At 40.3% G+C, this 15,120-nt stretch overlaps 1 protein-coding gene across 21 annotated transcripts in view; it reads left to right on the top strand.

Moving 5' to 3' along the window:
• Positions 1-12,332, top strand: part of SOX5 (SRY-box transcription factor 5) — a 645,179-nt gene extending 632,847 nt beyond the window's left edge. For all 21 annotated transcript variants that reach the window (XM_072042398.1, XM_072042388.1, XM_072042411.1 and 18 more), the window contains 2 exons: positions 2,968-3,184; positions 6,516-12,332. In XM_072042398.1, the coding sequence (XP_071898499.1) occupies positions 2,968-3,184; positions 6,516-6,819 (521 nt within the window). In that variant the 3' untranslated portion in view covers positions 6,820-12,332. The remainder of the gene's footprint in view (positions 1-2,967; positions 3,185-6,515) is intronic.
• Positions 12,333-15,120: the final 2,788 nt, after the last annotated feature.

The following is a 15,120-nucleotide window of genomic DNA, read 5'->3' as shown; positions in this document are numbered from 1 at the left end:
GATTTTGTATGTTAGTAAGAAAATAAATGAAAATGCTAAAATGTAAAAAAAATAGGAGATTTATCGTCAGAAAATGTGCCCATTTTCAAAATTTATTTTGACAGCACTGTTTGTTTAATTATTTATGATAGTTCAAAACATACTAGTAAATTATATTTAGTGTATTTTGCAAAAACAATAAAGTCATAGTAAGAGTAGGTATCACTGCAGAAGGCAGCTATTAAAAATTTGCTAGGAAGAGAGGTGAGACTGCCAGGATTTTTGTTGCATTGAGTTTGCAGCTTAGGAAGGAAAAACATAACAAATGACATTTATGTATAAATATTGTATGTGTAACTCCATGTACAAATATTATGTATCAAAATTTCAGTTTTTATGGCCCTGATCCTTCAAAGACTTGTGTTTGCCTAACTGCATCCACTGTTTACAGATCTTTTCAGATGAGGGGGTAGGAATCTGCCTGTTTAGGTCTTCCTGTAGGATTGCAGCAACATAAGACAGTGGAAGAGGAATTGTGCTGAGACAGAACATTTTCATGAAAAGTTTGCAAAAACTGATTTCAATTTCTACCTTTCTGTGTGTTGCTCTCAGAACATACGTGACTATTACTCAGTCCCTGAGCTGCAGGTCCCTTCACAGCATGTAAAACAAATGTCAAGATTTGTTTAAAGTCGGTGAGGTTTTCAGCTTTGCTATTCGTAAATAAAAACTGTTTCATCAGTAGGAAATGGGGCTGGGGTGTTTTTTTAAGCCACCAGGACTTGTTTGTGGTTAGAGGACTCTAGATTTAGACTAAATTTCATTATTTTCTTCATACACTAAAAAGCCGATGTGCTGTTGTCTAAGAGGTAGAATTTGGAAATAGACCTACATCTTCCTGTGAGAGCTGTATAAGCTTTATCCTGAATTTTTGACATCATTCAACAGAAGCCCTATCTATGTTTCCATCTTGTACACTAAGCCAGCATTAGTAGGTGTTCAGTGTCTTGGCAGTCTCCACATGTTTATCACTATGTCATTTAGCCTGAAATCTTGGAGGCACTACAAGTGGGAAGTTGGTGTCACTTTTTCTAGTCACTCCCTCTGCCAGAAAAAACATGGGATAATTTCCCTGCAGGAGACAAAGCTGCTGACCACAATTCTGTAGGCAGAGTTTTGCTACCCTGTCTTAACACAGAGCCATGTCAGGGATGCTTGTGCTGAGCTACCAAGTCTGTTTGGCATATGAAGCACCACGCAGGAGTTTCAGATCAAATCTTAGAAACAATCCATTCATGCTGATATGATGCTACGCTTAAGCTAATAACAATTAGCAGAAGCATTGAACTGTCTCCCATTCCAGAACTAGCTGGAGGATTTCTCCATCTTATAAGTGAAAAAAAATGATGTTTTTGACTCCACAGTAATGTTTGCTATAAAAAGGTTGTCCATTGTTGCACCACTGAATAAGGACAGCATGATTTCCAATCACTTGTCTGTCATTGTGAGGCAAAATTGGGTAACCCGTAGCACCAGAAGCCCAAACTGCAGCTTGGACCAAAGATTCAAAGAGCACTGGGGAAAATGGTGTCAATAATCAGAAGGGGCTTTTCTGGAGGGAAGCAAACTATTTTCTTGTCCAGGAAGGGATAACTCTGTGGTGAAAGTCTTGGGTACACAGTGAGCTAAGACCAGCCTGAGTAATAGCATGAGCTAAGTACAGCATGAATAACCATAAAAAATGAAGACAAAGAGGAAGTCAAGTGTGACATATGATATTATGAGCCAATTAAATTGAGAAACTGTTCAAACTTTTTTTTTTTTTCTCCCATTGGGAAAATGGACTATTTTCCAATAAAGTTTTCCTTCTAGGCCACATGTTTCACGGCTTGGACCATTCCTGTTCTTTTGAAATGTATCATACCCTGAAGCATTTATATAGTCCATGGAAAAATAAAATAGGATAACTAACTCAAGAAACTTTTCTTTCTGCTTCCATGCTATATCCTTTAAACAATATTAGTTTATAAATTTCAGGAGGTATTCGAAAAAAAAAAAAAAAAAAAAACAACACAAAAAACAAGTCTTTATTTCCCTAGTTCAAATATCCACATTAGCATAGGAAGAATGTCAGAAACCAGCCTGCCAGCAATCAAGCTATACTGCAGCTCCATGGAGAGGTGTGCCGGTATCCCAGTGCTCTTCCCTTCATGACACATACTAAATTCTTTGTTAAGTTGGAGCTGGCAGTGCTCACCAGGACTTGGTCTTGGAGTTAACACCCCACTGAGACATATGGGATAACTTACAGCTGTTAGAGTCATTGCTTCAGGATCTTTGCAGGCTCCTGTACCCAGCAGCATACCATCTATGATCAATTCATGTTCTGCTTTTCATGTACGTGGCAACTAGAAAGATATTTATAATGAGAGACTAAGCTGTAGACGTGCATATCCAGAGTTTATTCCTGATCCAGCTATGGTGAAACACAGCAATCGGATTGCAGCAACTGGGATTACTGCCTCATCTAGAAGAGGAGGTGAAAACAAGACCATGGTCAAAGGAAGGTCTCAGCAGAGTAGGCTTGATGTACCTGAGGGTTCTCTGACTGTTCCACTAAACTACACAGCCTAGCTTTCTCAAAAGTGTCAGGGTCTGCTCATTATCAGGATGTTATTCTTATTGATCATCTGAAAAACATCATCATCTAGAAAAGTTTCAGTAAAATAGTGAGTGAAAGCTTTGAGTACCATCTCTGTCTGCCTCATGGCCATACTCAAGAGGTTTACCAGTGAAATGCAAACAAGACCTGACCCTTGTCTAGAAGCTATGACAGATTCCCAGCCCAAAGCGATATGACTGTCAGTATCTTGTTCCAAGTGACCTACTTGCTTCTCTGCCTTTTAGTGCTTGTGGATGAGTAGAACCTCATTTCTTGTTCTTTCTTTCTTTTTTTTTTTTTTTTTTTTGTATGTGTGTGTGTGACAGGATCTCGCTGGAAAGCTATGACAAACCTAGAGAAGCAGCCATACTATGAGGAACAGGCCCGACTCAGCAAACAGCACCTGGAGAAATACCCAGACTACAAATACAAGCCAAGGCCGAAGCGTACCTGCCTTGTAGATGGCAAAAAATTACGCATTGGCGAGTACAAGGCTATAATGCGCAACAGACGCCAGGAGATGAGGCAGTATTTTAATGTTGGGTATGGGACCTTTAAAAACTAACACTCATTTCAGCAAATATATATATATATATTTCAGGGAGAATTCTTAATTCACTGTGGTAAATGTTATATTTTATTGGCAAGAACATTATATATTGCTAACGGAATGTGAAGCTTATACTTTAAAACAATGTGTTCCAGGAGGAAGTTAGGCAGCTAGGGATTTTTTGTTGGCTCTGCTATATGTTCATCTTACAGTTTCAGCCAACTGTCTCCTTTCCACTCTGATCATGCAAAAGAAGAAAAAAAAAAAACCTTAAGATTTTCCAATGAAATCTAAGTCTTATAAGTCTTATAAGCACTACTTTATTATTGGACCTCAGACAGTGTATCTGAATGGATCTATGGTAGTGTCTATTAGTCCAAAAGCCAAAAATACTAGTTTGAATTCAGTATGATCTATTGCAAGTGATCTGTAAAAGGAATGCTGAACATATTGAACTTGAGCTGGAATATGGACTTGAATATCAGGCATGAAGTTATCTCCATTGTTCATCACGATGGTATTTGTCATATTAGGGAGTGTCTTCCAATTCGCTAAGCTAAATGCTTTGTGTTGAGTATAAATTTGAAGACTGGTTCAAGTAAACTCTTAATAGATCAGCTTGATATGATTAAACTAAAATCTGCCTGGAAAACTCACATGTCTTTTCTCTCTGGAAATTCTACTTGGTTTTGATTACTGTAGATTGAAAGGATCAGAAGTAATCAAATATTCTGCAGTATTTATGTATTCACTCCAGAAAATTAAAGTCCACGTATTGGTCTAAAAAAAAAAAAAAAGGCAAAAATGGCAACAGAATCAAGCATCAGAAATAATGGAATTTGTGTTCTGTTTCATCTCAGGCTGAATTTGGAATCACTTTAATATGAACTGAACTGAGCTGCACATCTCTTTAGTTAACAGCTAGAAGTAGCAATAAAGGAGAGAATATCTGTCCAGCAACTGTTAAGTGTCATCAGACTGTGTTTTAAACAGCTACAGTGTGCATTGTTATAATAAGCTGCTCAGCAGAGAAATTTGAGCTGCTTAACCCTGTGGCGCTGGCAGGTCCAGTGATCCCAATGGTAAGCACTGAAACAAACACAGGGAAGTCAGCCAACATTTGGCATCAAGAGATTAAAAAAAGAGGAGGGGGGCCTTCTGGAAAAAGAATAGGTGGCAACAGAGCCCCCAAAACACTGCTTATCTGGTTAAAATGCATGCTTCATCATGGGAAAAAAATTAACCTTGTAACGCTCTGCATATTATTTAGCTTTCCAAACAAGGCTGACATTGAAATCAAGACATTTCTGGAGATAATTTGCACAGGGGCATCAGAGCACAGAACCTGGGGGGAAATCTTCATAGAAGTTACTGACAAAGTGGCCAGTGACAGCAGTGGGGTCAGTGTTTGATGCTGGGAGTCCCAGCACTGCAGTTGCATTCCTGGTTTTGGTTCCCCATCTGCTGCATCACCCTGCACAGATCATATAGGGCTAAAATTCCAAACACAAATGCAGCTCCTGCTCAGGCACAAAGAAAATGATGGGGTTTTCTAAGAGCTCCCGTTGTGCCGGCTGCCTGGACATACGGAAAACCTGCCTGAAAGCCTCAGAGTGGGAAGGATTGGGCATTTTTTGCAACTCTTGTACTTAATGCTTTTAGGTCTTACTGTCCTCATCTTTAATGGTGATATGGCAAGCTCACCTCATCCTCTGGAGTGGACATCCTATAGAAGTGGAAAAATACTATTCTTAAATTATTTAATATTTGGAAAGCACTCTGAAAAGCACCATTTAAGTGCAAAGTATTCCTATTGTTAAATATTAAAAGCAATTTAAGTGTTCTGAATCTTGTTACGGAAATGCTGACTCCAGAAAAACAAAGCCTTCCTATTGAATTAAGAATAAAATGCAAATTAGACCTGCTCCCTACTTTAAGAGCCACATCTTCAGGTGAGACAACTTATACTTTTTTCAGAAAGAAGGAAATAATGATTGTACTGACAGTGGCCTCGCTTGAATGGCAGGCAGGAAGTATCTGAAAATGCAGCTAGCAATTCCAAACGAATCTAAAGCTCTTTGGCAGAGGAAGGTCTTTCAGGATCACTGTACTGTGCAGGGCTTACTGTACAGTCAGGGCACAGCCAGGCAGGGGAACAGGGGAGGGTTTCATTCTTAATTACGAATGTTCATCTCAAGAGACTCTGCCCTGTCTCCTGTGGCAAGGCTTTTCAGTGCAGATGGACACACCGCTGATGACATTACAATGTGCAGCATGTACTGAAGAGTATTACTGCAATGGAATTACTTCATGCAGCAAGGAAACAAAAGGAGCATGAATTTTAAACCTCTAGGCTTGTTGGGACCCTGAAGCTTCTCAGGGAAATAAACACTGGTATAACGCAGCTAGTGTTCTTGATGCAAAGGGAATTTCTATGGCTTGGAATAATTCGTCTTTCATTACTGCAGACAGGTTTCCAAGGCTTAGACGCTGTATAAAGGCATCCTATAGAGGATTTTCTGAAATGCTCATGTAGCTTGCTTGCTTTTTATTTATGTTTAAATAATACATGCTTCCGTTTTAAGTCTGGCTTTTCCCAATTTTGATCCACCCTGCTTCAAAGGTTCTGCTTTTCACAAGTGCCACTCACTGTGGAAACTATCACCTTCCAGTGGGAGGCCTGTAGTGATCATCCTGTAAGCCCATGTTGGCCCCAGAAAACCCACTGTTCCTCTCCCTAACAATGGCCAGGTCTCTGAATGAGCGTGGAGCAAACACTGCCTCATCAGTGAGAACTGTCAGGCTTTCTCCTGATCCGCTGGTGCTTTCCTACAGCATCTCCCCTTTCCTGTGCAAACTACCTAGCCCTCACTTCATTTTTCCTGTTGGCAATGTGTTACTTTTATTTCTAGTCCTGTCAGTGTCTTACTATGATGAGCTAAGAGGAGGATTTTCAGAATACAAGTTTTCATTAAGTTGGGCCACAATTGAAAGGGTGCTTGCTTTTGTCTGGCAGCTTAGGGGACACAGTTGACTCAGTGAAGTTGCATCATAGGTAGGCAAGCTGAAGTTGTGTAGTTCAGGTACAGCTACAGATGTTTACAAAAGTTGGGTTTCTTTAGCAGTGAAGTTGGTTCGGGTTTGCTGTTCATTTCAAGAGCATCAGTCGCTGAATCTGGAATACTGATAGAAGGGGTCTTGCATGGGCCAACCAGGAACTCCCTCTGCATCCCCAAGAGCATGTGCTATGGGCTTACTATCATACTTACGACCCTCTGTTCCTTTCCAGTATTCCAATGTTCTTTTACTTTTTCTCCATGGCAGGCAACAAGCACAGATTCCCATTGCCACCGCAGGCGTAGTTTACCCAGGAGCCATTGCCATGGCAGGAATGCCTTCCCCACACCTGCCCTCCGAGCACTCGAGCGTCTCAAGCAGCCCGGAGCCCGGGATGCCCGTCATCCAGAGCACTTATGGCATCAAAGGTGAGGAGCCTCACATCAAGGAAGAGATGCAGACCGAGGACGTCAATGGAGAAATCTACGATGAGTATGATGAGGAAGAGGATGACCCCGATGTTGACTATGGCAGTGACAGTGAAAATCACATCGCGGGGCAAGCCAACTGATCAGGGTCCAAATATCATGTGACCTACAGGACTTCAAGGAGAAAAGAAAAAATAAATAATGCCCCATCTGGTTTATCCTTGCCAGTGGCCAAGCACATTAACTTTCTCATACACTGACTGTTACTTTAACTGTTAGTCTTAACTAGTTGGGACATCAGCTGACTAATAGACATCAGCCTGCATCAGAAGAAAAAAGGCTCAGAAGAAAGGAAACAAAGACAACGACGACAACAACAACAGAATGATATAAGCTATGGGTAAAATAATGCCAGTAATTCAGCTGCTATACCCAAGCACTGAAGTCTTACCCGTCGACCTTTTATTATTATTATTTTTTTTTTCAAATAAACTTTATGGCTGTTTGTTCTACAATGTTCTAGAAATTCTCACTCAGGTACACAGTGCCAACAAGTGGCTTGTGAATGTGTTTTGTTGTTTTGTGCTACAGTTTAAAGAGAAATAATTTTTTTTTTTGGTAATGCACCTGACAGGAAAGAAAAAAAGACAAAATTCCTTTTCCCCTTCTGTCTCCTCCTCCTCCTCCCTGGCATGTCTGGGTCAGAAGCGTGTGTGTGTGTGTGAGTGTACGGGCATGCATGGCTGGCAAGGAAGGAAGTGGGGAGCCTGTTTCTGTTAACCCCAACAAGCAATTATTTCCTTTCAAGAGAGGACTTCTCTTCATCAGTTGCACACCATACTGAGTCTTTGAGCAAGTGCCAAATTTGTACTACAGCGCTGAACTAGTCCAATTGCTTTTTTTTGGTTGATCTCTGTTTTTGTTTTTCTTGGTTTCCTTTTGCTTCCTGCTCTGTCTCAAGTTAGGACAGTGTTGTATCTTAGACAATCCCTTGAAGAACCTGATATACCAGCAGCTGGTGAGATTAGACATATATTTTTGGTTTTGGTTTTGGTTTTCAAAGGAAACTGTAGGTGCCATTCTCAGGTGAAAAAAGAGAGAGAGAGAGAGAGAGAGAGATAAGAAATTTAGAGAAAAAATATTTTATGATCTTGGATTTTCATGTGTGCGTGTTTATGGTACTAATAAGAATAATATTGGACTATTGTGAGTAAAAAGCATGTTCCAGAATGAAATCCCGCACCCTCCAAAGGACTTGGTCTGTAAGGAGCCTTCCATTTACACTTCAAGTGGCAGCATATAGAACATAAAAAAGGATTGTCCAAAACAGGATTCGTTCAGCACAGGACAGGCAGCTGGAAATGTTAATTTGTTGCTGAGCATAATTAGGTTACCGTGATGTCCAGTTTTAATGAACTTGTACCTACAGGGTTATTGAGCACTGATCTCCAATTCAAAAGGCAGTTGTGTTTATTTTTTAACTGGCATTTTTTCTCCTTTGCACTTGCAGAAATCCATTTTTATCAGTAGGATGTTTGTGTAGGAAGACTAATAGATATGAAGAACTTTTCGTATTCAGAAAAGGCATGTAAGAACCCCAGCTTTTGCAGTGCTAAGTTTCCCTCGCTGCTGCATCTCACAAGTAGAGAAGTTTTCTCCTGGGCTGTAATACTTCCAGTGTTGTTCTAGAGCCCTTAGAGACATTGCTTGTGCAGCTTTGCCTTCCTTGGGTAACAGTAATTGGATGAGGGAGGCAGATTTGCACAAGCGTAATGCCAAGCAGAAGTTAGTTAGCCTACCGTAATCTCAATAAGGTAACTGAATGTTACACTTTATTTCAGAAAAAGAATATAAATACAAGTGAATCATGGAGTCTCCTTTCATTTCCTCACTCTAGATATTCCTCTAGAAAGAAAGGACCCAGGTTCATGTAGCAAGACAGAAGCATTAGTTCTAAACCAACCAACCAACCAAAACAACTACCTCTCATTTCAAGCAGTAGCTGTCCAGTAGATCCTCTCTGCCTTGAGAAGGAAAGTCTTGAGATCGTACAGAGAAAAAAAGCCTTCCTCTGAATCAGTTTTCTAATTGATGATGCCACTTTTGTGTGGCTCACTGGAAGATTCCTGCTCCTAGAGAGACTCATTGCAAGCATTCACTTTAACTTGTGAAAATAGCCCTGTGTATCTTTGTGCCAGACAGATCCCAGCCCAAAGGTTCACCAGGAACATGGTCTTCAGTACTTGGCAACACTGATTTTACTAATGGTTCCTTAATCAGGCAAATTTAGACCTCAGAGTAATCAGCCATTTAAATCTAGGTGCCAGGTGGAAAGGGCAGGTAGCAGGAGGGGCTGGGAAGGAGGACGTGGGGTCTTCCTTTGCCTGCTGGAATACCACTTGAAGTGTAACTTGACCTCTGCAGACCCTGTGCAAAGCAAACAAGCAAATGCCATTGAAGAGTTAGGACAGTACTCTGGCGAGCGGTTTGGACGTGTGATAGTTTTACCCTGCAACATCTGTTTTATTTTTCTCCTTGTTTTCCCTTTTTGATGTCCACCTCTGCCTCACAAAAATTCTTTTCTATTTTCTCTCTCTCAGAAGATTTGCTCTGAAGTTACGCTTGGAGTAGCTGATCATATCCTCCATGTCAGAGAGGGTTCTTTTTGTTTGTGTTTTATGACTGTGTTTTTTCATTTTGCTTTTTTTTTTTTTTTTTTTGTTCAGTTGAACTGCCTCTTCTTGCTAGTGTTGTAATGGTAATTATAATAATAATAATAATGGTCAGCTGTTCCCAGATTAGTAAATTATGTATAATTTATTTTATTCCCTCCTTCCTTTTTTAACTTTATTTTATTCTGTTCTAATTTGGCAGTGCAGCAAACGAAGCTGTTAGGCTATTTAAAATGGATACCCCTCCCCACCTTGCCTTTTTATATATATATAAATATATATATATATATACATATGAAAACAAATTGCTTCTTCTTTTGCTCACACCATTCCTCTTTCTGTTATTTTAATTTTGGCCCCAGCCATGTCAACTTCTAATGTTTATTATGATGGAGTGAATTAATGGGAGTGTTGTTTTCAATCTTAATTAACTTATGCTCTCTCATCACTCATTTTAGTTATTTAATTACACCAGTCTTCTAGAGCCAATTTTTTTTGAAGCACTCTGTTTGGATAAGAAGGAAAAAAATAGTCAATTGTTTTTATATCATTATTATGTACAATGTGAAAACAGATATTTGCTCCTTTTTTTTTCTTTTCTTTTTAACTTTTAAATTTGTTCCCTGTCTTTGTGAACAAATTACTTCTGACTCTTGTGGGTTCACCTCACATTTGCTGTATGCTTGATTTCCACCACGTTATAGAGACTCTCTGGTTTAATTGTGTAATGTTGGGCTACCAGAATACTTTGTTTTAGCTCCAGGTAGGTGCCACTGCAGCAGGCATGATTGGAGCAAGTCTTGGACGTGTAAGCTGGAAAGCCAGCCTCGGTGAAGTCGATGGAGAAAAGGCTCCTTGACTTCAACGGGACCGAATTTCAGCCCTGTACTACGTCAGTGCTGCAGGAGATGCTCTCGAGGTGGCCCCGTCCCAGTCGGCAGGGTCCGTCCCATGCCAGAGGGCGGCAGGACTGAGCTCTGCCCTCGTCACTTACTGCGTTTGCCTGAGCTAAGGCTCTGATGAACGCTGTTTGTTACCTGCACGTTTCCATCTGAGAGACTGTGCTAGAGCCTAGGGTTTGCTCAGGGTGTTGGAATGGGTAGCTGTAGCAAACTATCTGCCTCCTGCATCTGGATGCTGAAACTGATGCAGCAATGATGAAATAGGAAAAAAAAAAAAAAAAAAAAAAAAAAAAAAAAAAAAAGGAAAAAGAAAAAAGAAAAAAAAGGCTGTAGAGTCCCAAACCAGCAAAATACTTGTGACTGTGCTAAGGTTTTGCTGGATCAAAGCAAGAGCACCCATAAATCCTTTGGCAGTAGAAGATCAGGTTTGAAGACGAGGCCCTGTTTGTCCCTCTTTCATTTATCAGAAAAATGAAACAAAACCAAACAGATTTACAAAAAAAAAAAAGATCTTGTCTTTTTTTTTTTTTTTTTTTTTTTTTTTTTTTTTTTCCCCTGGGCTCTCTGCCCTAGATCATGTAGGCAAACCAGGTTAGAAGAGATTAGGATTGTATTAACCTACAAGCACATGGAGGCCCTACTGCCAAGCGAGGCCTCACTCCCCCTGCCCTGGAAGCTTGGCAGACGAGGTGTGGGAGCTGCCGCGGGCCGACATGCCACCGCCTCCTTGGGCAGGGGAGCTGCGGCTCAGGAGTTTACAAAAGAACAATACCAGCAGTGGGGAAAAGGGGAAAAGAGGGGAAAAAAAAACCACACACACACACAAAAAAAAAACTGAGGCGCTTGCTTCTAAGCTCAACTAAATAACACAGAGTATATCCTTTTTCAATTTATTCATGCCTTATATTAGTAAAATAGGATTTTTAAGTGCATTTAACATCTTTATTTAACCGTTCCGCTGTATTAATCAGGCCCCCAGAAAAGAACACTAGCTATTATTATAGCATTTAATTAGTTTTGTAACCAAATCCTCTTATTACGAATGCATATGGAAGAAATTCTTTCTTCGAAGACATTATTTCAAAGATTTGGTTACTGCAGTAGACTCTCTCTTTAATTAAATCATTTTTTAGAAAGTAAATTGTCTTTAACCTTTTTACAGCACATTTTCAGAGCTTTTTCTTTTTAATCCAAAGAGATGAGCTGTTATTGTCCCCGAAGAAGCCTCTGACATCACGTTTGTAACATCAAAAATAATTATACTCCGTGGAAACGTAGACCTTACTTAGCAAGAATTCATCTGCTAGAATGAATGGCAACTATATAATATCTTGTGCATTTAAGGGCATGATTTATCAGATAGGAAGTATTTTTGTCTGCCCACTTCTTGATAGAATCATATCTTCAATTTTGCAAAGAAATGTGTGTAATTCACTGGATGTGGATTCAAGTGTATCCTCAATTCACAGGGCATGGGCTGGATGTTTAGCTTGGTTTATATTTACATTTTTTCAACTTTATCTTAACTTGTCAGTTTCCCAGATTGAAGAACATGTCAAGTTCATTTTTTTTCTACTGACTGATTTCTCTACTCCCCAGTGTTTTTGTCACTGGTTTGCTGAAACAGTATTTATATAGCTCCATTGGCTCTAAAGCTCTTACTCCTTCTAATGTTTTGGATTTTACAAGTGAAATGAAAATAGAAAAGAAATAGAGACAATCAAATGCCTGGAGCTTAAAACAAAGTATGTGCAACCTACCATCTCACTTGAAATTTAATAAAAAAAAATAATTATGTAAATATAACATAGAGTTATAGATTTATATTTTGTTCATAACACATAGTGTAATATAAGTTGTATATTTTCATGTTTTGGTTTTATGTTATCATTCATGCCACAATAAATAAAAAAAAACAGGAGTTGATGTACTCTTTAAAAAAATACAATGTGGGTTGCCACCATCCTGTTTTTTGTTTTGTTTTTTTTTGTTTTGTTTTGTTTTTGTTTCTTTTGCATTCCCCTTTTTCAGTATTATTGCCCTGCAAGGCACCAATAAAACAGCAAATGTGTTCTTTACCTATACTGTGTTCTGTTTCCCACTTATTGTAGCAAAGGTTGCGCTATTTAATTTTGTTGTCAGGAGAACAAAACAGCTATGCTCGAGGAGGAAAACAAAAGGAGATTTAGGTTCAGCTTTACAGGCCACTCCAAAATTCAAGGTTTTCACACAATCACAGAAAAAATAAAAATAAAAATAAAAATAAAAATAAAAATAAAAAAATCACCCCATATTTAAAATACCAGTATTAAGCTAGAAGAAAAAGTTGGTTCCTGAACAATGTAGTGCAGTACTGCAATGACAGGTACCACTCACTAAGCAACTTCCAATTCAGAGAGGACTTCCTACATGGGGAGGTGTGAATCCGAAGGTTTGGCACATGCCCACCATAAGCAGTTATGTTCACTTCCTGCAGGTTTATCTGTTCAGATACCAAAGCAAATTCAGGAAAATACCCAATTATAAGCACCGATGACACAAAGCTATGAAAAAAATAGCTGTGCTCATAGTTAGTCAAAATGTCCCAACATGCTGCCTAAACAGTTCATGAAGTTTTGACAGCAGCATATGGCACAAAGTGGGATGAAATGAATTTGTACCTGTTTTTGACAGTAAGTTATTCTGATGGGTGCTTACTTTCAAGTGCCTACGGCTTGACAGATGCCATTCTATGGTTCCAGATTTCCTAAAGGGGAAAGGCAATATTTGGGAAAGCAGGAGGTGGCACCTGGCTGTTGGAGGTCCTACAAACCTGACCATGCTACTGTTGTTATCCTCTGTGCTATTCTTGGGAGTGGGGTGGCACCTAAAACAACATCCCATCATAAAATCAGAGGTCCATTTTGGCAGCTCCATGATACAGCCTACCATGGGGGGCTCAGCACTTTAAATCATCCTTTAGCTAAAGCATGCTAAAGCATCTTTTAGCCCCTTAAAATCCATTTGTCCTTTGCACATACATCAGTACATGATGAGAGGAGCCCCTGTCTACCTGACAGAGGAACAACCATGGCCATGCTGGGCAGTGTGACCATCAAGTTGTGCCATGGTGCATGTTCAGCACACCTACCAACACCTGACCTGCTGCTTGAGCCAAGACATTTTGCTTCTTTGCCCTTTCAACAACCATGGCCCTATAACAAGGACTACCACTGCCAAAGCTGTCTGACTCTACCCTTGCCAATATGACACCTACCCCTGAAACACCACTAATGCCCTGACCTTCTCACTGTGCACACTGAGACGGAGGGACAGATGGTTTTCAATTTAAGTGGGTAAGATCAAGATTTGCAAAAAAAATTGAGTGAAGTCCAGTTAAGACTCTAAAAGTGCAGCCAAAATGTTTTTAAAAGTGCTTAAGTGATATCACGGCCTAGACTTGGGAAGAGAAATGATTCTTTCATTAGACAAGTTGTGGTGGTCTTCCTTTCCTTTCCTTTCCTTTCCTTTCCTTTCCTTTCCTTTCCTTTCCTTTCCTTTCCTTTCCTTTCCTTTCCTTTCCTTTCCTTTCCTTTCCTTTCCTTTCCTTTCCTTTCCTTTCCTTTCCTTTCCTTTCCTTTCCTTTCCTTTCCTTTCCTTTCCTTTCCTTTCCTTTCCTTTCCTTTCCTTTCCTTTCCTTTCCTTTCCTTTCCTTTCCTTTCCTCTCCTCTCCTCTCCTCTCCTCTCCTCTCCTCTCCTCTCCTCTCCTCTCCTCTCCTCTCCTCTCCTCTCCTCTCCTCTCCTCTCCTCTCCTCTCCTCTCCTCTCCTCTCCTCTCCTCTCCTCTCCTCTCCTCTCCTCTCCTCTCCTCTCCTCTCCTCTCCTCTCCTCTCCTCTCCTCTCCTCTCCTCTCCTCTCCTCTCCTCTCCTCTCCTCTCCTCTCCTCTCCTCTCCTCTCCTCTCCTCTCCTCTCCTCTCCTCTCCTCTCCTCTCCTCTCCTCTCCTCTCCTCTCCTCTCCTCTCCTCTCCTCTCCTCTCCTCTCCTCTCCTCTCCTCTTTTTTTTTTTCTTTTTCAAAAGACACTAAAGCATTCCAGCAATTGCCTGTAGCAGGAAGGAAGAAAATTAGGATAATTATGACATTAATCTATTTTAAAAAGAGAGACATGTGACAATTAGCGCATTCCTACCAAGAAAGTAACATACAGATATATGTGTGTAGGAAAGTGAAAAGCCCCCCTCCAAAAAGCCATGAAAGGTTATGCAAAAACGTGTGTGCCCCATGAGGAAGCCCAGTGCCACCACTTCAGGATCAGCAAGAGAGAGCGCATGAGAGCTTGTCAATAAGCCTCCAGTTAATAAATATTCAGCAATACTGTAGAGAAGCAATGTGGGAGAGGAAGAGGCAGTGGCGGTGAGGTCAACCAGTGGAAAGCACATGCTGAAAGGGTATGGAAAGACTTCTGAACATGTTTATAAATGTGATGAAGTGCATGTGACCAGTGCAGAGCAAAGCTTTGTCTCCACCACGTAAACTTGATCTAAAAGTCGAGGCAAAAGAGACCTTACAGGTACCCCTGGATGCCAGAGGCTGCATGGGAAATAACTTAGGCCTCCCCGTCCCCACCCCTGCGTAAGCCAAGTCAGATAAGAAGAGGGTCAGTACACCCCTCTGCAAAATCCCAAATACTCCAAGCAGGGAGTCCACCTGCACAGCTGGGTCTTGTCTGCACCAGAATGGTCCATACATAATTGAAATTATGATTAAAAGCAAGAATTTTAGAAGTAGTTAAAAATCTGCCAGCCCCTCATGGGTGAGTGGCTTCTTGAGATAAATTAAACTTGGTTTAAGTCCTGGCTATCCCTTTAGTCTTAGTTGACAATGTTGGGAAG

Source organism: Anas platyrhynchos, chromosome 1 (genome assembly GCF_047663525.1).
Source record: "Anas platyrhynchos isolate ZD024472 breed Pekin duck chromosome 1, IASCAAS_PekinDuck_T2T, whole genome shotgun sequence".
NCBI classification, from domain to species: domain Eukaryota; kingdom Metazoa; phylum Chordata; class Aves; order Anseriformes; family Anatidae; genus Anas; species Anas platyrhynchos.
Note: the sequence above shows the minus strand (reverse complement) of the source record. Positions and strands in the feature narration are given on the sequence as shown.